The following is a 22486-nucleotide window of genomic DNA, read 5'->3' as shown; positions in this document are numbered from 1 at the left end:
AGGTGGCTGTCTCGTGCTCAGTTTCTAGGCGGCTGTCTCCTGCTCAGTTTCTAGGCGGCTGTCTCGTGCTGAATTTCTAGGCGGCTGTCTCGTGCTGAGTTTCTAGGTGGCTGTCTCGTGCTGAGTTTCTAGGTGGCTGTCTCGTGCTGAGTTTCAAGGTGGTTGTCTCGTGCTGAGTTTGTAGGTGGTTGTCTCGTGCTGAGTTTCTAGGTGGTTGTCTCGTGCTGAGTTTCTAGGTGGTTGTCTCGTGCTGAGTTTCTAGGTGGTTGTCTCGTGCTGAGTTTGTAGGTGGTTGTCTCGTGCTGAGTTTCTAGGTGGTTGTCTCGTGCTGAGTTTCTAGGTGGTTGTCTCGTGCTGAGTTTCTAGATGGTTGTCTCTTGCTGAGTTTCTAGGTGGCTGTCTCGTGCTGAGTTTCTAGGTGGTTGTCTCGTGCTGAGTTACTAGGTGGTTGTCTCGTGCTGAGTTTCTAGGTGGCTGTCTCGTACTGAGTTTCTAGGTGGCTGTCTCGTGCTGAGTTTCTAGGTGGCTGTCCCGTGCTGAGTTTCTAGGTGGTTGTCCCGTGCTGAGTTTCTAGGTGACTGTCTTGTGCTGAGTTTCTAGGTGGCTGCCTCGTGCTGAGTTTCTAGGTGGCTGTCTAGTGCTGAGTTTGTAGGTGGTTGTCTCGTGCTGAATTTCTAGGTGGTTGTCTCGTGCTGAGTTTCTAGGTGGTTGTATCGTGCTGAGTTTCTAGGTGGCTGTCTTGTGCTGAGTTTCTAGGTGGCTGTCTCGTGCTGAGTTTCTAGGTGGCTGTCTCGTGCTGAGTTTGTAGGTGGTTGTCTCGTGCTGAATTTCTAGGTGGTTGTCTCGTGCTGAGTTTCTCGTACTGAGTTTCTAGGTGGTTGTCTCGTGCTCAGTTTCTAGGTGGTTGTCTCGTGCTGTGTTTCTAGGTGGTTGTCTCATGCTGAGTTTCTCGTACTGAGTTTCTAGGTGGCTGTCTCTTGCTGAGTTTCTAGTTGGCTGTCTTGTGCTGGGTTTCTAGTTGGTTGTCTCGTGCTGAGTTACTAGGTGGTTGTCTCGTGCTGAGTTTTCTAGGTGGTTGTCTCATGCTGAGTTTCTAGGTGGCTGTCTCGTGCTCAGTTTCTAGGTGGCTGTCTCGTGCTCAGTTTCTAGGTGGCTGTCTCGTGCTGAGTTCCTAGGTGGCTGTCTCGTGCGCAGTTTCTAGGTGGCTGTCTCGTGCTGAATTTCTAGGTGGCTGTCTCGTCCTGAGTTTCTAGGTGGCTGTCTCGTGCTGAGTTTCTAGGCGGTTGTCTCGTGCTGAGTTTCTAGGCGGTTGTCTCATGCTGAGTTTCTAGATGGCTGTCTCGTGCTGAGTTTCTAGATGGCTGTCTCGTGCTGAGTTTCTAGGTGGCTCTCTCATACTGAGTTTCTAGGTGGTTGTCTTGTGCTGTGTTTCTAGGTGGCTGTCTCGTGCTGAGTTTCTAGGTGGTTGTCTCATGCTGCTTCTTTCTGCTTTTCTAGCCATAAGAGGTAATTTCCGGCCAGGGTTAAGGCTCACTCTACCAAGGCTTTGGATTCTCCTATGTTTTTTGGAAAGAGGTGGACTGTAGTATTTTAGATACAGCAACTTGGTTCTGTATTCATACTTTAACACAGAATTACAAACTGGTCTCTGTTGCCACGTCCAGAACAAGCTTTTTTCTCTTGGATCGTTGTCCAGAGGCTCCTGGATTCTTGAATGCCTTCTTTCTCCCTGTATTATCCAAAAGTATGGCAGTAGACCCATATTTGTTTATCCACTGCAGCAGTGGCGTAATGTTGAACATAGTACAGTTGTGTAAGTAAACTTGCCATAACAGTACATGTTCTAATAGAGCACTGTTGCAGTAGCTGTCACATCCCTCCATCCCCCTTGTTTTTTGTTGTATTGCCACGGTGTGGATATACATGTATATGTGTGGGTGTGCATTTATACACACACACATATATACATACGTATATCCTTGTGTATATAATTACAGATGTTATGTATGTACTGGGTATTCCTTTCCTAGCATGATTACCTTTCAAGACCTTATCTTCCCTTGAGGTAGGAAACCTCTGAAGCTTGTGGTCCCCTATATGCTGCTTTTATACAGCTGCCCTCGAGCCCTACAGTGGTTATGGCACGTGGAAGGTACCCTAAATCTTTGAAAGCTGGCCAGTGTTCATATCTGTGGCAGGATATAATTCCAAATAGCTTAGGCTACTGCAGTAGTGATCTATTAGATCATTTACTGTTCTGGTAAGTTTACTTACACAGCTGTAATGTCTGTGCTCTGTGTTTATTCACTTGGCGGGGGGGGGCAGATGTTAGTTTGTAGGATCCCCTTGCAATAATGGAGAGGAATAAATCCTTGGCTATAGCCTACGCAACCAGAGTTTGAATACCTTAAGGGCAGGTGGGGGAGCATGAGTATTGCACACCCTCCCATGGGACAGGACTGGTGCATAGGGGGTGGGTTCTTAGAGTGCAGGTGGGAGAGGATGGGTATTAGACACCCTTCTGTGAGACCGGATGGGTGCATAGGTGGTGGGACCTTATAGTGCAGGTTGGGGAGGATGGGTATTACACACCCTCTCGTGGGACATGATGGGTGCATAGGGGGTGGGACCTTAAAGTGGAGGTGGGGGAGGATGGGTATTGCACACCCTCCCATGGGACAAGACAGATGCATAGGGGGTGGGACCTTAGAAACAAAAACAGTGTGATGCCGCCTCAGGATACCTTGATCTTCTCAAAACCCCAGAACATGGATCTGAGTTAGTCCTGGTGAGGGTAGACAAGTTTTGGTAGACCTTCTGAATGAGGCGAGGAGAGGCCATGGGAGCAGCTGATGGTGGGCAACAGGGAGCCAAAAATTGCTAGGAAAATAATAGCTGGTTTGCCTTCAGTATTATAAGGCATTAGTCCTTACTATGGCTGCCCAGATAAATGAAGTACAGAAAGTTATGTTCAGCTACTTGTAAAAAGGAATTTATTATGTGTAGAGTGTAAAATCAGGATTGGAAGTCTATCTTGCAGTTTGAGAATTAGCATATTAGAAGCTACTGAGTTTTTTGGGCTTCTGTGACACTAGAAAGGAAAATGTTAGTCAGGTCATAAGTGAAGGTATTTTTATTTAATAACTCGGAGAGGAGTGCATTGAGGATCTTGAATTACTTTGTCCTGATTTGCAGATAAGCAGTTGGGGAGTTCAGAGGAGCATTATGTTATTATTTTTTTTGTTTTTTAAATTGATTAGTAGCTTAGAGCTAATAGGGCAAGTTGACATCGAAAAAAAGGCAGTACATGTATTTATTATTTATATTTAATTTACATTTGTTAATTGGGATAGAGACATGCGTGAATGGGCGTACCTTCGTTGAAGGTTGTGCGTCAGGCCTGGCAAGTCGGTACATAAAAATCTACTGCCAATCATTAGCGGACCGGAGTTCCACTGTGGCGACCCCTAACCGGGAAAAGCCGAAAGATACAACAATTGGTATAGTCCACTGGTCCACTGGACACAGGTCCATTTTCAGTGGAGGCCAGGGGGGAAAGCTCCACACATATGAATAACATGTAACAAAAACTACAAAATTAGTATATTTAGATACAAAATGCAGTGAGTCTTAATTAATGGTAGTATATACATACATACACAGTAGCCACAATTAGTGAAAACAGAGTAATCTTACAGTAATATATTCATTAGTCTAAAGAGATATGTAATGACCTCGATCATTGCTCGCTAGAGACATGTAAACCAACAGCTTCTTAAATGTTGTTGGGGTCTAAACTGTAAAAACAGTCTACTTAGGTGTACACATCCCTGTTAAAATGCCAGGTTTTTATGATATAAAAAAATGAGACCACGATAAATCATTTCAAAAATTTTCCCATTTTTTTAATGTGACTTATAACCTCTGCAATACAGTTGAAAAACAAACAAATCTGTTGGGGGGATATAACAAATAAAAAAACATACAGTAAGCTGGTTGCATAAGTGTGCACACCCTTAAACTAATACTTTGTTGAAGCACCTATTGATTTAATTACAGCATTCAGTCTTCTTTGGTAGGAGTCTATCAACATGGCACATCTTGACTTGGCAGTATTTGCCCACTCTTTCTTGCAAAAGCACTCGAAATCTGTCAGATTGCAAGGGCATCTCTTGTGCACAGCCGTCTGCAGGTCACCCCAGAGATTTTCTATTGGATTTAGGTCTGGTCTCTGGCTGGGCCATTCCAAAACTTTAATTTTCTTCTGGTAAAGCCATTCTTTTGTTGATTTGGATGTATGCTTGGGGCCATTGTTGTGTTGAAAGGTAAAATTCCTCTTCATTTTCAACTTTATAGCAGATGCCTGAAGGTTTTGAGCCAAAAGTGACTGGTATTTGGAACTGTTCATAATTCCCTCCACCTTAACTAAAACCCCAGTTCCAGCTGAAGAAAAGCAACCCAAAGCACGATACTGCTACCACCATGTTTCACCATGGGGATAGTGTTCTTTTGGTGATGCAAACTGTTTTTGCGCCAAACGTACCTTTTGGAATTGTGGCCAAAAAGTTCAACCTTGGTCTTATTAAACCATAACACATTTTCCCACATGCTTTTGGGAGATTCAGTGTATTGTTTTGCATATTTTAGCCAGGCCTGGATATTTTTCTGTGTAAGAAAAGGCTTCTGTCTTGCAACCCCCTACCCCATAGTCCAGACATACGGAGAATACGGGAGATTGTTATCACATGTAGTACACAACCAGTACTTGCCAGAAATTCCTGCAGCTCCTTCAGTGTTGCTGTAAGTCTCTTGGCAGCCTCCCTGACCAGTTTTCTTCTGGTCTTTAATCTGTTTTGGAGGGCTGTCCAGCTCTTTGCAGCGTCGTCGTTGTCCCATATTTTCTCCACTTTTTGATGACAGTTTTCACTGTGTTCCATGGTATATCCAATGCTGTGAAATTGTTTTGTACCCTTCTCCTGACTGATAGCTTTCAACAATGACATCCCTTTGATGCTTTGTAAGCTCTGTGCGAACCATGGCTTACTGTAGCAGGCAACTGAGGAAATGTAAGGAAAATCCTACTAGGACAGCTGAACATTATTTGGGGTTAATCAGAGTCTCTTTAATTGATGGCAGGTATGTACCCAAGAAGACAGAATGCTGTAATTAAATTAAAAGGTGCTTCAACAAAGTATTAGTTTAAAGGTGTGCATACTTATGCAGCCAACGTATCGTACGTTTTTTATTTTTTATATTTTTTCCCCTAACCGATTTGTTTGTTTTTCAATTGAATTGTGCAGGTTGTACGTCACATTAAAGGTGGGAAAAGTTTTGAAATGATTTATTGTGGTCTCATTTTTTTATATCACACAGGGGTGTGTACACTCTTTATATCCACTGTATTTATTGTTCAGAACTAGGCAATTAGTTTAATTGATGTGTATGAGAGAGAGCCAATTGTTTAATATAAAAAAAAAAACTTTAAAGTCAGTAGCACAGTAATCTTTCCACTGGAGTCATGTGATGCTGTGGGAAATGAAACCTGTTATCCCAATTCAGTAAAAACATTATGAACTTCATTGTAGAGCTGCATGTGTGCAGGGTGACTCTTGTCATTGTCATCCTGACTGTATGTAAAGGTCACAAGCCTTGGTAGAATTGCCCACGAATATATTTGATCTATATAATGCTACCATTTTATGTCAGGTTACCTAATACACCATACTGCCATATGGCAAAGTGCTTTAAGAAAACCAATATTTATGATGTATTTACATGAAAAGGCTGTGCTTACGAATATGCTGTCATTTTGAGAGAGAGCTTTTTGCAGCAGTATGAATATGTCTATCATCAGATGTGCCTTGAATTTAGATTGGGATTAGTCTCCTGTGCTGCATAGGCTTGCTCTAAATTTTATGTAGCTAATGTGTGATTACAGTGTTTATTGCTGTCAATTTCTGTAATGAATTTGACTTTTGGTTATACATTACTTATGTAAGCCGGCTGGCACCAAAGGTACAGATAGTCCCATAATACTGCTGTTTTATGGGTATTAGCCATCTGGCAACCAGAGGTACAGGTAGTCCCATAACACTGCTGTTTTATGGGTATTAGCCGGCTGGCACCAGAGGTACAGATAGTCCCATGATACTGCTGTTTTATGGGTATTAACTAGCTGGCAACAGAGGTTCAGATAGTCCAGTAATAATGCTGCTTCATGGGTATTAGCCAGCTGGGACCAGAGGTACAGAGAGTCCTATAATATTGCTGTTTTATGGCTATTTGCCAGCTGGCACCAGAGGTACAGATAGCCCTATAATACTACCGTTTTATGGGTATTAACCAGCTGGCACTAGAGGTACAGAGTGTCCAAAAATACTGCTGTTTTATGGGTATTAGCCAGTTGGCAGCAGAAGTACAGAGAATCCCGTAATACTGCTGTTTTATGGATATTAGCCAGCTGGCACCAGAGGTACAGTCCCATAATACTGTTGTTTTATGGGTATTAGCCAGCTGGCACCAGAGGTACAGATAGTCCCGTAACACTGCTGTTTTATGGGTATTAGCCATCTGGCACCAGAGGTACACATAGTCCCATAATACTGTTGTTTTATGGGTATTAGCCGTCTGGGACCAAAAGTACAGATAGTCCCGTAACACTGCTGTTTTATGGGTATTAGCCAGCTGGTACCGGAGGTACAGACAGTCCCATAACACTGCTGTTTTATGGGTATTAGCCAGCTGGTACCGGAGGTACAGATAGTCCCATAACACTGCTGTTTTATGGGTATTAGCCAGCTGGCACCATAGGTACAGATACTGCTGTTTTATGTGGTAGTAGCCAGCTGACACTGGAGGTACAGATAATCCCATAATACTGCTGTTGTATGGGTATTAGCCAGCTGGCACCGGAGGTACAGATAGTGCCGTAATACTACTGTTTTATGGGTATTAGCCAGCTGGCACCAGAGGTATAGTTAGTCCCATAATACTGCTGTTTTATGGGTATTAACCAGCTGGCAACAGTGGTACACATAGTCCACTAATACTGCTGTTTTATGGGTATTAGCCAGCTAGTACCAGAGGTACAGATAGTCCCATAATACTGCTTTTTTATGGGTATTACCCAGCTGGCAAAAGAGGTACAGACAGTCCCATAATACTGCTGTTTTATGGGTATTAGCCAGCTGGCACCAGAGGTACAGTCCCATAATACTGCTGTATGTTAAGTTGTCAATCTCGCCTTCATTCTTGCTTGATGGGTTCGGAGCCGATCCTCGGCTCCGACTCGGCACTTGCTAAGCTCGAGAGTCACTTTTACCAGCTCGAGGCAGCCCCATATCCCATGATGCAAGGCGGTAAGTACCCAGATCTCATTTGCCGCTTCGCTGATGAGGTAATCCTTTTACCAGCTCCTGGTAAGTGTTTATTTTTATACATTTAGTCACCCCATTCCAAATTTTTTTCTCTTTCAATAATTTTCCTTTATTGTTAAGATACTTGTAAGGGTTTTTCTGACTAATTTTACCTTTCCCTAGTTTATATTTTTAGTCAGGCCTTCATTCCCTCCCATCCCCCCCTACTGTTAGGGTGTGTGTGTGTGTTTTTAGTTATACCTTTAACTTAATTGTTCTGATTCGGGACTGTGTGTGTGTGTTTTTGTGTTTTGGATAGCACTATGTCCAAAGAACAGAGGGTCTCAGGCTTCAAGAAGTGTGACTCGTGCTGTCAGAAGATGTCTCTGACAGATGGTCACACTTCTTGTATATACTGCCTGGGACCTCTCCACCTGCAGGACTCCTATGCAATTTGTCACTCTTTTAGCCAGAGAGTCCTGCAGGAAAGGAGAAATAAACTTATATTAAGAGGACTTCTTAAACCGGAGGGCTCCCCGGCAAAATCGGCTCCGGGTAAGCCCTCTAAGACTACCAAGGCCCAGGTTTCTGTACCTAAGCCTTCGGCCTTGGCTCTGACTCCTTCAGAGTCGAGATCGGCTCTGGCTGGAGCCGATCTTAGTTTGGAGAAATCTTCGGCACTGATGGCTATCGGTGCCGATACTTTGAAGGTCACTTTGGTGTCGGCTCTGACTGGTTCCGACACCCATGTGGCTAGGGCTTCGGTGTCGGCGCCGACCGGCTCCGACACCATGATTTCCTTGCCTGTATCGGCTCCGGCTGGAGCCGATACATCTATACCTACACTCGGAGCCGATAAGTTATCGGCTCCATCTGGATCCGTGGTTTCTTCGGCTCCGATGGTTCCTTCGAGGAAGAGGTCCAGGTCTCCCTCTTTGGAACCGATACTGTCGGCTCCGGCCTCACCTCTTCTTTCGGAGCGGAGCCATCGGAGCCGATCATCTAGGTCTTCCAGGTTGTCAGACCATGATTTAGAGAGGGTGGTAAGCAGATTGTTAAAATCACAGGCACTAGCCTAAATGCTTCATAGTCCGTCTCAACAGACGACTATTAGTCCACACCCTCTTCAAGTTCCTCCTTCGATTCTACCCCAGAGTGTGGAGCTGGAGTCTACGGGAATAGTTACTGCTATGGCTGAGGGCCAGATACCCCCCCCCTTCTGCGCCTTCAGCATCTACTCTTATCTCCTCCTCGAGACCTTCCTTGGAGGGATTCGGTGGCCGGGCTTCTCTGGTCTGCTCCGAGGGGGTGAGTGGCATCGGACCCTCGTCCGACCCCGCTCTTCCCCTTGGAGCTTCGGCCTTGGTGAGCTCGGCTCCGACATCTGCCTCGGAGCCTTCCCTTTCGGTGGGCCCAGGAGTCTCAGTTTCTTCGGAACGGGTTCTCTCAGATCTCCCTGGGAGGGGAGCCTTCGAGGTGATGAGGAGTGTGCTGGCCCCTGGGCTCAGTCAGCAGTCTATTCCTTTAGCTCCTCCCTCTACAGTGCCTGTTGATATCTCTTCCCGCTCTCTTGCTCCCGGACCGAGAGATCCACCGCCTCAGGTTTCCCCACTGGGAGGAACCCCCTCTTCCGAGGATTCTCCTGATCCGTCAAGGGATCCTCCGCGCAAGAGGACTTGTAAGAGGAAGCACCTGGACTCCCCTGAGTCTACTACTTCGGATACCGACTTAGATGAGTCGGAGGGGTCCCCAAGATCCCCCTCTGAGGATGTCTCCTTTTCAGACATCCTAGAACTCCTGAAACAGAGGGGAAACCGGCTCGCCATAAATCCCTCCGATGATGAGTCAGTATACCTAGAGGCGTTTGGTTCTCGACCCTCCACCTCCTTGGTGTCTCTGCCTTTTGACCCCCTCATGCAGGTAATCGCTCAAAAGGCTTGGGCTTCTCCTGATTCCGTAGAGCCAGTTCCCAGGAGGCCTTCTAAATTTATTACAGCCCCTTCCGAACAGCAATTCCTTACAAAAGGTGTCCCTGTTGATGCCATGGTGGTGGCGGCCGCCACTAAAAAGGAACTTGCAGATCCTTCCGTACCAGTCCATCCTCCTAACAAGGATTCCAGGACCATGGACAGGTATGGTAACCGGATGTTCTCCTCAGCGACCTTTGCCATGCGTTCGCTGAATTATTTGGGTCACTTCACCAGACTCTTAAGGGACATCCTTAAAGAACTAGGTGAGGTAGTACAGGATCCTGCAGCTCCGGGGGCACAAGACAAGATTGCTTCTCAGCTAGGAATCCTTAACTCCATAACCAACTCCTCCATGCGGCTGATTTCGTATGCAGCAGATGGAGCGAGTAGAGCCGCAGGTACAGGAGTGGCTCTGAGACATCAATCCTGGATGCGGCTCTGTAATTTTGCAGATCCCTTCAAGGCGTCCTTCACAAACTCTCCCTTTGATGGGTCAACTTTGTTTGGTCCTCAAGTGAAGGATACATTGACCAGGTGTGAGCAGGACGGCAAGACTCTTTCTGCCGTGGGGTCTGTTTTCCACTCCTTCTAGACCTTACCCCAAAGGACAGAAGGGTGGAAAGATGTGGTTCCACAAATCCCAAGGAGTCACGCCGGATACACGTGGTCAGTTTACCCCTAGAGGCAGAGGGGGTAATAATAACAGACGCCCTAGAGGCAGAGGGGTCCACAAAACCAGGAAGCAGAGAGTCTCTCTGACAAGCCCTTCCAGCATCCCTGAGGTGTTGCCCGACTGTCCTTCCTTGGAGGCAGTTGGGGCAAGATTATCGCTGTACCCACAAGCCTGGCGTTCCCTCTCACAAGACAGATGGGTACAGTCGATCATATCCGAGGGTTACAAAATTCCTTTCGAGGAAAGTCCCTTCACTCACAAATTCCCTTCCAGATGTGCCACCCGGTCTAAGGGAAATGGCAATGTTAGAAGTATCAAAGCTTCTACACAAAAGGGCCATTCAGCCAGTTACAACAGACTATTCAGAGCCGGAATCTACTCAAGGTTCTTTTTGGTCCCCAAAAAGACGGGAGATTGGAGACCAATATTGGACCTCAGCAGACTCAACAAGTCTGTGAAAAAGACGAGATTTCGAATGGTCACACTTCAATCAATTTTGCCCTTCCTGGGCAAAGACAACTGGATGTGCTCAATAGAACTTCAGGATGCGTACTATCACATAAAAATTCACAGACGCTCCAGAAGGTTTCTCCGCTTTCGGCAGGGGTCCAGTCATTTTCAATTCAGAACCCTGCCCTTTGGTCTCACTACAGCCTCCAGAGTGTTCACCAAATGTATGGCAGTGGTCATGGCTCACCTGAGACGTCAAGGATTCCAGGTGTTTCCGTATCTCGACGACTGGCTCCTTTCAGCCACCACCAGGCATCAACTTCTCCAAGCCAGGGATTACACCCTAAATCTCTGCACTCAGTTAGGAATTTCGATCAACTACGAAAAATCCTCCTTGTTGCCCTGCCAGTCTATTACTTTCATAGGCGCAAATTTAGACACTGTTTGGATGTCAGCAACCCTCACAGACCAAAGAATCTCAGATATCCAAAGTCACGTGCGGATCATCCTTGCCAGCAAAAAGGTGCAAGCCAGACTGGTCCTGAAAGTGTTGGGCCTCATGGCAGCGGCCATTACTCTTCTTCCCTTGGCCCGCTTCTACATGCGTCTCCTTCAATGGATGTTGTTCACCCAGTGGTCTTACCAACAACTTCCCATGCGTCACCAAATCCTGGTGACACAAGCTTGCAAAAACCACCTATCCTGGTGGATTTCTTCTCCCCAGATTCATCAGGGCAGACTCTTTGTATCCCCGGCCCCGGTAGCCACAGTCACTACGGACGCCTCCCTGATCGGGTGGGGGGGTCATTATCAGGGCAGGATGGTTCATGGGACGTGGCAACCGTTTGAATACCACCTGCACATAAATGTCCTAGAGATGAGAGCAATGCTTTTAACGTTGCAAGCCCTCAACGACTTTCTTCCCTTGGGAACAATTGCAGTTCACACGGACAACATGTCTGTAGTATGGTATATCAACAAGCAGGGCGGAACCAAGTCCTACCCCTTGTGTCGAGAAGCTCTCAGACTTTGGCAATGGGCGATCTCCTCTCATCGGTGTCTGGTAGCAACGCATATCCCTGGGAAAACCAACATTTTAGCGGACAGATTGAGCAGAGCTATTCTCATGCCTCATGAGTGGTCTCTCAAACAATCTATAGTGGAGGAGATTTTTCTAGAATGGGGCCGCCCATGTTGCGATCTTTTTGCTACTCCCCAAAACAGCAAATGCCCAGACTTCTTCTCTCTCTTCCCACTGCCAGGCCATCCCCCCAGAGACGCTCTTACCCAAGATTTGCCCCAGGGACTTCTTTATGCCTTTCCTCCCTTTCCATTGTTTCCACAAGTACTCCAGAAAGCCACCGTTTTGAGAGCCAAAATGATTCTCATTGCCCCCTATTGGTCTCGATAAATTTGGTTTCCGTTCCTCCATCGTCACCTATTGGTGCAGCCGTGGCATCTGGACCCAGTGCCAGACCTTCTGATCCACCAATCGGGTCACCTGCATCGGTCCATTCCTTCTCTCAACCTCACAGCTTGGTTGCTCCACTTCCTTCCTTAGCCAGGCTTCCTATGATCTCTAACCCGGTTAGGGATATCATAGTGGCTTCCCTTAAATCCTCTACTAGAAGGATTTATACCAGCAAGTGGAAACGCTTCTCTTTTTGGGCAAAATCAAAGAGTATAGATCCCTTTACTGCCCCTGTTCATGCAGTTTTGGATTTTTTAGCTAAAATCTTTCACTCGGGCTCTTCATCTTCCACGGTCAAAGTTCAGTTGGCTGCTATCTCGAACTTTCATGTCGGGTTTGCAGATCACAACATTATGTCCCACAGGCTTTGTAGAGCTTTTCTAAACGGGATTTTTCTCCTTAAACCTCCTGTAAGGAGTCCTCCTCCTCAATGGGACCTAAATCTAGTGCTGACATCCTTAATTCTTCCTCCCTTCGAGCCAGCTGTTTCATGTTCACTGGTTTCTTTCATGGAAAACACTCTTCCTTGTTGCTATTACCTCGGCCAGGAGAGTGTCAGAACTTCATGCTCTCTCTGTTCGTCCCCCTTATTTGGTCTTCCACAAGGACAGGGTATCCTTGAGAACTAATCCATCCTTTTTGCCCAAGGTGGCTTCGAAAACTAATTTGAACCAATCTATTGATCTCCCTGTATTTTTCCCTAATTACTCCAACAGATCGGAACAAAAATTACATTATCTTGATGTTCACCACCAACTCAGATATTATTTGGACAGAACAAAACAATTCAGGAAATCCGATCAGCTCTTTCTTTCTTATGCTGAAAATAAGAAAGGCCTTCCTGTTTCCAAAGTGACCTTATCTAGATGGCTTTCTTCCACCATCTCCGAAATCTATCAGCTCAGGGGCAAACAGCTGTGCTTAAAACCAAAAGCGCATTCCACCAGAAGTTTAGCCACTTTCACAGCCTTTCAGGCTAGACTCCCTTTAGACACTATTTGTGCAGCAGCCACTTGGGCCACTCCTCATACCTTTGTTTCTCATTACAAATTGGATTTGGTCTCCAGGGATAGAGCCAGTTTTGGTTCTACGGTTCTCAAGAGTCTGTTCCATTGAGCCACCCAGGATAGAGGTGCTAGGGACGTGGTCCCATCAAGCAAGAATGAAGGCGAGATTGACAACTTAACATTGAGAAGTTATGTACCTACCATAAAGTTCCATGTTAGTTGTCTTCTCTCGCCTTCTTTCTTGCGACCCTCCCTCCTACCCCCTTGCCTGGACAGACCTTGATCTCCCTTGTTTGGAAGATTGCTTCTTTAGGCACCAGTTAGTTACCTGGTTCCCATTACAGCCCTTCCTTTAGGCTAATTGCTTTCTTTCCTCAGTGGAAAGTTTTTTGTGCTAGGTGTTTTTCCCTATAGGTACAAACGAGATCTGGGTACTTACCGCCTTGCATCATGGGATATGGGGCTGCCTCGAGCTGGTAAAAGTGACTCTCGAGCTTAGCAAGTGCCGAGTCGGAGCCGAGGATCGGCTCCGAACCCATCAAGCAAGAAAGAAGGCGAGAGAAGACAACTAACATGAACGTTATGGTAGGTACATAACTTCTCATTTATGGATATTAGCCAGCTAGCACCAGAGGTACAGAGTCCCATAATACTACTGTTTTATGGGTATTAACCAGCTGGCACCGGAGGTACAGATTGTCCCATAATACTGTTGTTTTATGGGTATTAACCACATGGCTACAGAGGTACAGATAGTCCAGTAATACTGCCGTTTTATGGGTATTAACCAGCTATTACCAGAGGTACAGATAGTTCACTAATAATGCTGTTTTATGGGTATTAGCCAGCTGGGACCAGAGGTACAAAGCACCACATAATGTTGCTGCTTTATGGGTATTAGCCAGCCGGCACCAGAGGTACAAATAGTCCTATAATACTACTGTTTTATGGGTATTAACCGGCTGGCACCAGAGGTACAGAGAGTCTAAAAATACTTCTGTTTTATGGGGTATTAGCCAGCTGGCACCAGAGGTACAGATAGTCCCATAATAGTACCGTTATGGGTATTAACCCACTGGCACCAGCGATAGATAGTCCAAAAATATTTGGACTGTTAGCCAGCTAGCACAAGAAGTACAGAGAGTCCCGTAAGACTGCTGTTCTATGGGTATTAATTAGCCAGCTGGCACCAGAGGTACAGATAGTCCAATAATATTGCTGTTTTATGGGTATTTGCCAGCTGGCACCAGCAATACAGATAACCCTATAATACTACCGTTTTATGGGTATTAACCAGCTGGCACCAGAGGTACTGAGTGTCCAAAAATGCTGCTGTTTTATGGGTATTAGCCAGTTGGCACCAGAAGTACAGAGAGTCCCGTAATACTGCTGTTTTATGGGTATTAGCCAGCTGGCACCAGAGGTAAAGATAGTCCCATAATACTGTTGTTTTATGGGTATTAGCCAGCTGGCACCATCGGTACAGATAGTCCCGTAACACTGCTGTTTTTTGGGTATTAGCCATCTGGCACCAGAGGTACAGATAGTCCCATAACACTGTTGTTTTATGGGTATTAGCCATCTGGGACCAAAGGTACAGATAGTCCCATAACACTGCTGTTTTATGGGTATTAGCCAGCTGGCACCAAAGGTACAGATACTGCTGTTTTATGGGTATTAGCCAGTTGGTACCAGAGGTACAGATAGTCCCATAACACTGCTGTTTTATGGGTAATAGCCAGCTGGCACCAAAGGTACAGATACTGCTGTTTTATGTGGTACTAGCCAGCTGACACTGGTGGTACAGATAATCCCATAATACTGCTGTTTTATGTGGTATTAGCCAGATGGTACTGGCCGTACAGATAATCCCATAGTATTGCTGTTTTATGGGTATGAGCCAGCTGGCACTGGCGGTACATTGAGTCCCATAATATTGCAGTTTTATGGGTGTTAACCAGCTGGCACCAGAGGTACAGAGAGTCCCATAATATTGCTGTTTTATGGGTATTAGCCAGCTGGTACCAGAGGTGCAGAGTCCCATAATACTGCTGTTTTATGGGTATGAGCCAGCTGGCAGCACAGGTACAGAGAGTCCCATAATACTGCTGTTTTATGGGTATTAGCCAGCTGGTACAGAGGTGCAGAGAGTCCCATAATACTGCTGTTTTATGGGTATGAGCCAGCTGGCACCAGAGGTACATTGAGTCCCATAATACTGCTGTTTTATGGGTATTAGCCAGCTGGCACCAGAAATACAGAGAGGCCCATAATACTGCTGTTTTATGGGTATTAGCCAGCTGGCACCAGAGGTACAGAGAGTCCCATAATACTGCTGTTTTATGGGTATTAGCCTGCTGGCACCGCAGGTACAGATAGTCCCATAATACTGCTGTTTTATGGGGATTAGCCTGCTGGCACCAGAGGTAAAGAGAGTCCCATAATACTACTGTTTTATGGGTATTAGCCAGCTGGCACCAGAGGTACAGGAGTCCCATAATACTGCTGTTTTATGGGTATTAGCCTGCTGGCACTGCAGGTACAGATAGTCCCATAATACTGCTGTTTTATGGGGATTAGCCTGCTGGCACCACAGGTACAGATAGTCCCATAATACCGCTGTTTTATAGGTATTAGCCAGCTGGCACCAGAGGTACAGATAGTCCCATAATACTGCTGTTTTATGGGTATTAGCCATCTGGCACCAGAGGTACAGGTAGTCCCATAACACTGCTGTTTTATGGGGTATTAGCCAGCTGATATCAGAGGTGCAGATAGTCCCATAATACTGCTGTTTTATGGGTATTAGCCAGTTGGCAACGGAAGTAGAGATAGTCTCTTATACTGCTTTTTTTATGGGTATTAGCCGGCTGGCGACCAACCAAATACATGCAAGGAGACAGGGTGCACGGATTAAACCAATATTAAACTCAATAAAATATATCCAGCACCAGGAGAAGTTACAAACAATTTGTAGATATATTTATTAGGGCAAACCCAAAAAATCCATAAGCAGCAAACCGGTTTCGGCTTAGTATTTGCCATCTTCAGTGCATTCTGAGGTACAGAGAGTCTCATAATACTGCTGTTTTATGGGTATTAACCAGCTGGCACCAGAGGTACAGATAGTTCTATAATACTGCTGTATCTCTGGTGCCAGAGGTGCAGAGTCCCATAATACTGCTCTTTTATGAGTATTAGCCAGCTGGCACCAAAGGTACAGATAGTCCCATAATACTGCTGTTTTATGGGTATTAGCCAGCTGGCACCAGAGGTACAGATAGTCCCGTAATACTGCTGTTTTATGGGTATTAGCCAGCTGGCACTGGAGATACAGCTGTTTTATGAGTATTAGCCAGCTGGCACCAGAGGTACGGCTGAACAAGATGGACATAACATTTGTGTAGGGAACCTTTACTAGGAAAAAGTAGTCAGATGGGTGACTAATGCTGGAGAATAGAAACACATTTATTATGTCATTCTCTTCCTTTAAAATATACTATTATGGAGAGTAAAACTCCCTGCAAAGAAATAATTTTAATTGCTGTTATTGCAACATGCTACTTTATATGGTACCTAGGTTCATAGGTGTGTACTAGGCTAATGGCCCTGGGGCCTTTACAAGCCTAGCCATAGGATTACCCTGGCATAGTGCCACCCGACCTTAGTTCCCAGTGCCTCTGTTGAGTAGAGCCACTGGTGTTATCCCTGGGGTGAATTTTCTGTTTCTCATCCACTCATCAAGATTTATCTTGAAGAGGGTCAGCGAGGTGCTCTGCTTGACATGTATGGGAAGTCTGATCCATAGCAGGTGTCTGGTGAGGTACATGCCAAATGGGGCATTGTACTCGATGATTGGCCAAATGAGGGAAGAGTAGAGAGAAACAATGACCTCTTTCTTCCTGGATGCAAAACCCTTAGTAATGAGATGTGCCACATAGAAGGACTTTCTGACCACAGTGGCAATGTGGTGATCAAAAGAGAGGTTGCTGTCAACCTGTGTTCCCAGATCCCTTATAACGTCTTCTGTGTTCATTGGACTTCCATCAGTGTGGTAATTCATGGGAACCTGGTTTTTCCCCAAAGGGGATGATGACACATTTTTTGGCATTGAGCTTAAGGTCATGGTTCTTACACCAGTCATTGGTTACAGTGAGGCCATTCTGTAGGATGTCAGCATCACCTGGGGAGTTAATAATAGCTCCCAACTTGCAGTCGTCTGTGAACTTTGTCAGCCAGAGTCCCTTCGTGTTGGCCTGGACTTCAAAGAAGTAGATACCAAACAGGAGAGGACCCAGGACCAAAGCGTGTGGGACTCCACTTCTGCGGACTTGGAGTCGTCTGCTTTCACACTGTGGGTTTTATCTGTGAGCCAGTTTGCAACCCACCTAGTGATATAGTGTTTGATGTACATCAGTACAGTCCATCATTCTCAAGCAGTAAGAGCACTGAGCCTCATCACTGAGCCACCTAGTGATATAGTGTTTGATGTACATCAGTACAGTCCACCATTCTCAAGCAATAAGAGCACTGAGCCTCATCCCTGAGCCACCTAGTGACATAGTGTTTGATGTACATCAGTACAGTCCACCATTCTCAAGCAGTAAGAGCACTGAGCCTCATCACTGAGCCACCTAGTGATATAGTGTTTGATGTACATCAGTAACATCAGTAACAGTCCATCTTCTCAAGCAGTAAGAGCACTGAGCCTCATCACTGAGCCACCTAGTGACATAGTGTTTGATGTACATCAGTACAGTCCACCATTCTCAAGCAGTAAGAGCACTGAGCCTCATCACTGAGCCACCTAGTGATAGTGTTTGATGTACATCAGTACAGTCCACCATTCTCAAGCAGTAAGAGCACTGAGCCTCATCACTGAGCCACCTAGTGATATAGTGTTTGATGTACATCAGTAACATCAGTAACAGTCCGTCATTCTTAAGCAGTAAGAGCACTGAGCCTCATCACTGAGCCACCTAGTGATATAGTGTTTGATGTACATCAGTACAGTCCATCATTCTCAAGCAGTAAGAGCACTGAGCCACCTAGTGATATAGTGTTTGATGTACATCAGTACAGTCCATCATTCTCAAGCAGTAAGAGCAATGAACCTTATCACTGAAGTCAAACTGCTGTATATGTAATTGCTGACTGCTTAGTTGTAATTCATATGTACGCTAAATGATCTCCTTGTCTGTCCACAAATCCTTGATAGTTATTGAGTTACTGTTCCTGGTCTTTTCAGTAACTCTTGTGTTATTTCTTTTGTTAGGAACAGTCATTTCCAGATACCAAAAATGGGTTTGAAATAGGCATGAAGTTAGAAGGAACTGACCCACATCATCCGTCAATGTTCTGTGTGCTGTCTGTGGCTGAGGTAAGGTCGATCCATTCTCACCAGTTTCTTGTAAAGTAGGCTGTGCTAATTAAGGCCACATAAATGCATTTGTAGTGTATAATCATCTTAAGCAGTAAGCTCCTTTACAGAATTAGATTTCTAATAAAACTGAGTATTGTGGTTTCCCTTTTCTATAAGGTCCGTGGATTTCGTCTTAGACTTCATTTTGATGGTTATCCTGATTGTTATGACTTCTGGGTAAATGCCAGTTCACCAGATATTCATCCTGTGGGATGGTGTGATCAGACTGGACATACATTACATCCTCCAAAAGGTAAAATGTCGCTAAATTAAATGCAGTAAACATTTTTCATAGATGCTTAATAGTGTATTTAAATATGTTTTGGTGTTTGTATTCATGTTACAAGGGCACCGGAACACACAGACAAATCGACTGTGCCCTCATAATCTAAAAAAAAAAAAAAAAAAAAAAAAAAAAACTTGTTTCTTCATTTTCTGACACAGTACTTAAGTGTTTTGCAGTCTGCAACAATATTGGCTGGCTGTGTAGATGCAGTTGCAGTGCTAGAACCATGATTGGTGAGTCATTCATGGGAAAGTCATACCTCTCAACTGAGTTTGCAGGACAGGCCTGATTTAGCTTCAAGTTTGTCCCCTGTCCCTCACAAAATTTTAGATTTTTTTTGTAAGTCACTAAAGATTACAGTCAGTCTGTAATACCAGTCATTACAATTTCATGTTTTTTATTGTAAAAAGTGCAGGTTGATGCCACAAATGTCAGTAGGAATCCTACCCAATTTGGCTTTGTCAAGGGCAGATCCTGCCTCTTGAACTTGGTCGGCTTTTTCGAAACAGTCACTAAGGCAATTGATGAGGGTAAGGCAGTTCACACAGCCTACCTTGACCTAGCAAAAGCGTTCGACACAATACCCCACTTGGGCATCATAGAAAAACTCACCAGCTTAGATGTAAACCCATATGTCACAAGATGGGTTGCAAACTGGCTCAAGGACAGAACCCACAGGGTTAGAGTTGCTGGTGCCATGTCAGACTCTAAGCCGGTCACGAACGGTGTCCCACAGGGCTCAGTCTTGGGCCCCCTCTTGTTCGGCATTTATTTTTCTGAAGTGCAGGCAAACATAGGGGGATTGTGGCTGACAAAATTTGCAGATGACTGCAAACTGGGCACCATAATTGACACTCCATCAGACACAGACATCCTCCAGAGAGGTCTCATAGAAATGGATAACTGGTGCCAGAGTCATGGCCTTAAGCTAAATGCCAAAAAATGTATAGTCACACCCTTTGGGAAAAACAAGGTAACCCCTAATTACCACATAGGTGGTAATCCATTAAACACGGAAGACGTTATCAGGGACCTGGGGACCCAAGTTGACAGTAACCTCTCTTTTGACACTCACATTGCCAAAGTGGTTAGGAAGACCTTCTACATTGCCCACCTGATCATGAAGGGATTCACATCCAGATCAGGAGAGGTCATTGTACCCCTGTACTCTTCACTTATCAGACCAATGATTGAGTACAACGCCCCATTCGAATGTACCTTACCCGACACCTGCAGCAGTTGGAAAGACCCTAAAGTCCCTCACCAAAAGGATAAAGGGGCTCAAACATATGTCATCGCTGCCCGACTGAAGAAACTCCAGCTCTATTCAGTCGCATACCGTCTGCTCAGAGGTGATCTGTGCCTGACATACAAGGCCATGTCCAACCCGGAATTAATGGACATGCTCCACCTCAAAAAATCCAAATCCACCAGAGCCACGAGAGCAAGAGACTTAAACCTCAACACGGATATAAATAGGACGTGCTGGAGGAACAGATTCATCACCCAGAGACTCCCTACACTATGGAACAGAATCCCAGTCCATGTGAGGCAGAGCCCCTCACTGACTCTGTTCAAGAGAAATCTTGACGAGTGGATGGGAGATCGTAGGTTTACCCCGGGAATCATCTCTGTGTCACTGCTGGACAGAGACACAGCAAACTAATGGGTATAGTATTCTCATCCTAAGGGGTGGTAAAAGCCACACATACTCTGGCTAGGCTTATAAATGTCCTAGGGCAGATAGCCTAGTATGAACCTATGAATATGTAGTGTAATTTTTTGTTACTGTACAGAATAAGAGCAAATTTTGACCAGGAAATTATGACTTTGGTGTCGTGTGTGTGTGTGTGTGTGTGTGTGTGTGTGTGTGTGTGTGTGTGTGTGTGTGTGTGTGTGTGTGTGTGTGTGTGTATCAGTATGAATATGTGTGAGTGCATAAGTGCTAGTGTGTATGTGTATGTGTGAGTGCGTAAGTGCTAGTGTGTATGTGTGAGTGCATAAGTGCTAATGTGTATGTGTATGTGAGAGTGCATGAATGCCATTGTGTAAGTGTATGTGCAAGTGCATAAGTGCTTGAGTACCAGTGTGTACATGTATGTGTGTGTGTGTGTGTGTGTGTGTGTGTGTGCTAGTATCTATGTGTATGTGTAAGTGCCAGTGTGTATATGTGTGAGTGCATGACTGCCAGTGTGTACAGGAATGTGTGAGTGCGTAAGTGCCAGTGTTTGTATGTGTGAGTGTGAGTGCCAGTGTGTGTGTATGTGCGAGTGCGTAAGTGCCAGTGTGTATGTGTGAGTGCTTGAGTACCAATGTGTACATGTATGTGTGTGAGTGCCACTGTGTACATGTATGTATGAGTGTGCCAGTGTATATATGTATGAGTGCCTGTGTGTACATGTATGTGTGAGTGCATGAATGCCAGTGTGTATGTGTGTGTGTACCAGTATGTACATGTATGTGCAAGCGCATAAGTGCCAGTGTACGTGAGTGCTTGAGTACCAGTGTGTACATGTATGTGTGAGTGCCAGTGTGTAAGTGTATGTGTGAGTACATAAGTGCCAGTGTGTATGTGTTTGTGTGTGTGAATGCCAGTGTGTATGTGCATAAGTGCCAGTGTGTATATGTGAGTGCGTTAAGTGCCAGTGTTGTATATGTAAGTGTGAGTGCGTGAGTACCAGTATTTACATGTATGTTTGAGTGTGTACCACCAGTGTGTATGTGTGTGTGAGTGCATGAGTGCAAGTGTTTACAAATGTAAATATTTAGTGTGTGTGTGTGTGTGCACGTGCACACGCGTGTGTGTGCTCATATGTACCCTTGTTCTTTCATATCTAGTTTTTCCAAATATGCCAGACTTCCCCTGTCCCTCAGTTTTTTTTTTTTTATTTTCTGGTAAATCCGTGAGGCTTTCAGGCAAATCCATAATGATAGACATTAAGACTTTCATAGTACTTATTGTTCAGAAACTGTATATTGATGCCAGTCCTGTTGTATTACATTTTTAAATGAAGTAGCGCAATACTTAAAAATATTTCAGATGTCTCCATTGTTTTTTACCATGCCTAGAATTCTTAAGCAAAGTAATTGGGAGGGTATACAGGGAACAGTACCTCTCGGCTGTATCTGATTTTTGCTCTGTCCCTGATTTTCTAGTAAATCATTATTACAGCTGAATCAATAAAGCTAGACATTAAGTTTCAGACAAAGTAAAAGAACGTTTAAGATGCGGTTGCATGAGCACATTAGAGATGTAAAAAAGAATAGAGCTGAAAGCTCTATAGCTATGCACTTCTTTGAAAAATAGAATGGTGACCACACTTTATTGCAGGCCACTGTTCTAGAAAAAGTGTTTGGTAAAACTGGAGATGAAGGTCTGTTAAAAAACATATTGCTAACAAAAGAAGCAAAATACATTTTAAAGTATAATACTCTTTTTCCAGAAGGACTTAATTTAGAGTTGGACTGGAAGTGTTTTATTTGATTGTTTTATTGCATAATTGGATAATTAATTAACTGTGGGTTTGTATATTGGGAAGGTTTTTTATGTATTGTGTATCACTTCTTGAAGGCTATTTGGCCGAGGTGCTACAGTGCAATAAACGAGTGGACTGGAGCCTGGTGTTGTTTTTCTATCTTGAATTAATTTTTCTGAATTTTCGGATTCCGTGTTTGCTGTGGTTTTACTGTGGAGTTTATGGCTACGGATCCTTCTACCAACCTTCCCCGTGTTTTTCGTGAAGAATCTTTAGCCTCTACTTCTGCTTCAGGCTATAATGGATCATCCTCGATTCAGGGGTTAGATGTTTTAACCCCAAAAACTAACTGGGCCAGTGGAATGGAGGGGGGACA

The 22486-nt window shown here is 44.8% G+C and overlaps 1 protein-coding gene across 3 annotated transcripts in view; it reads left to right on the top strand.

Moving 5' to 3' along the window:
* The window catches only part of L3MBTL4 (L3MBTL histone methyl-lysine binding protein 4), a 2903854-nt gene that overhangs the window by 1161816 nt on the left and 1719552 nt on the right, over window positions 1-22486 (top strand). For all 3 annotated transcript variants that reach the window (XM_044066510.1, XM_044066511.1, XM_044066512.1), the window contains 2 exons: window positions 18202-18306; window positions 18466-18601. In XM_044066510.1, coding sequence (XP_043922445.1) covers window positions 18202-18306; window positions 18466-18601 — 241 coding nt within the window. The remainder of the gene's footprint in view (window positions 1-18201; window positions 18307-18465; window positions 18602-22486) is intronic.

The sequence above is a fragment of the Protopterus annectens genome, chromosome 3.part1 (genome assembly GCF_019279795.1).
Source record: "Protopterus annectens isolate FY-2018-M chromosome 3.part1, PAN1.0, whole genome shotgun sequence".
NCBI lineage: Eukaryota > Metazoa > Chordata > Ceratodontiformes > Protopteridae > Protopterus > Protopterus annectens.
Note: the sequence above shows the minus strand (reverse complement) of the source record. Positions and strands in the feature narration are given on the sequence as shown.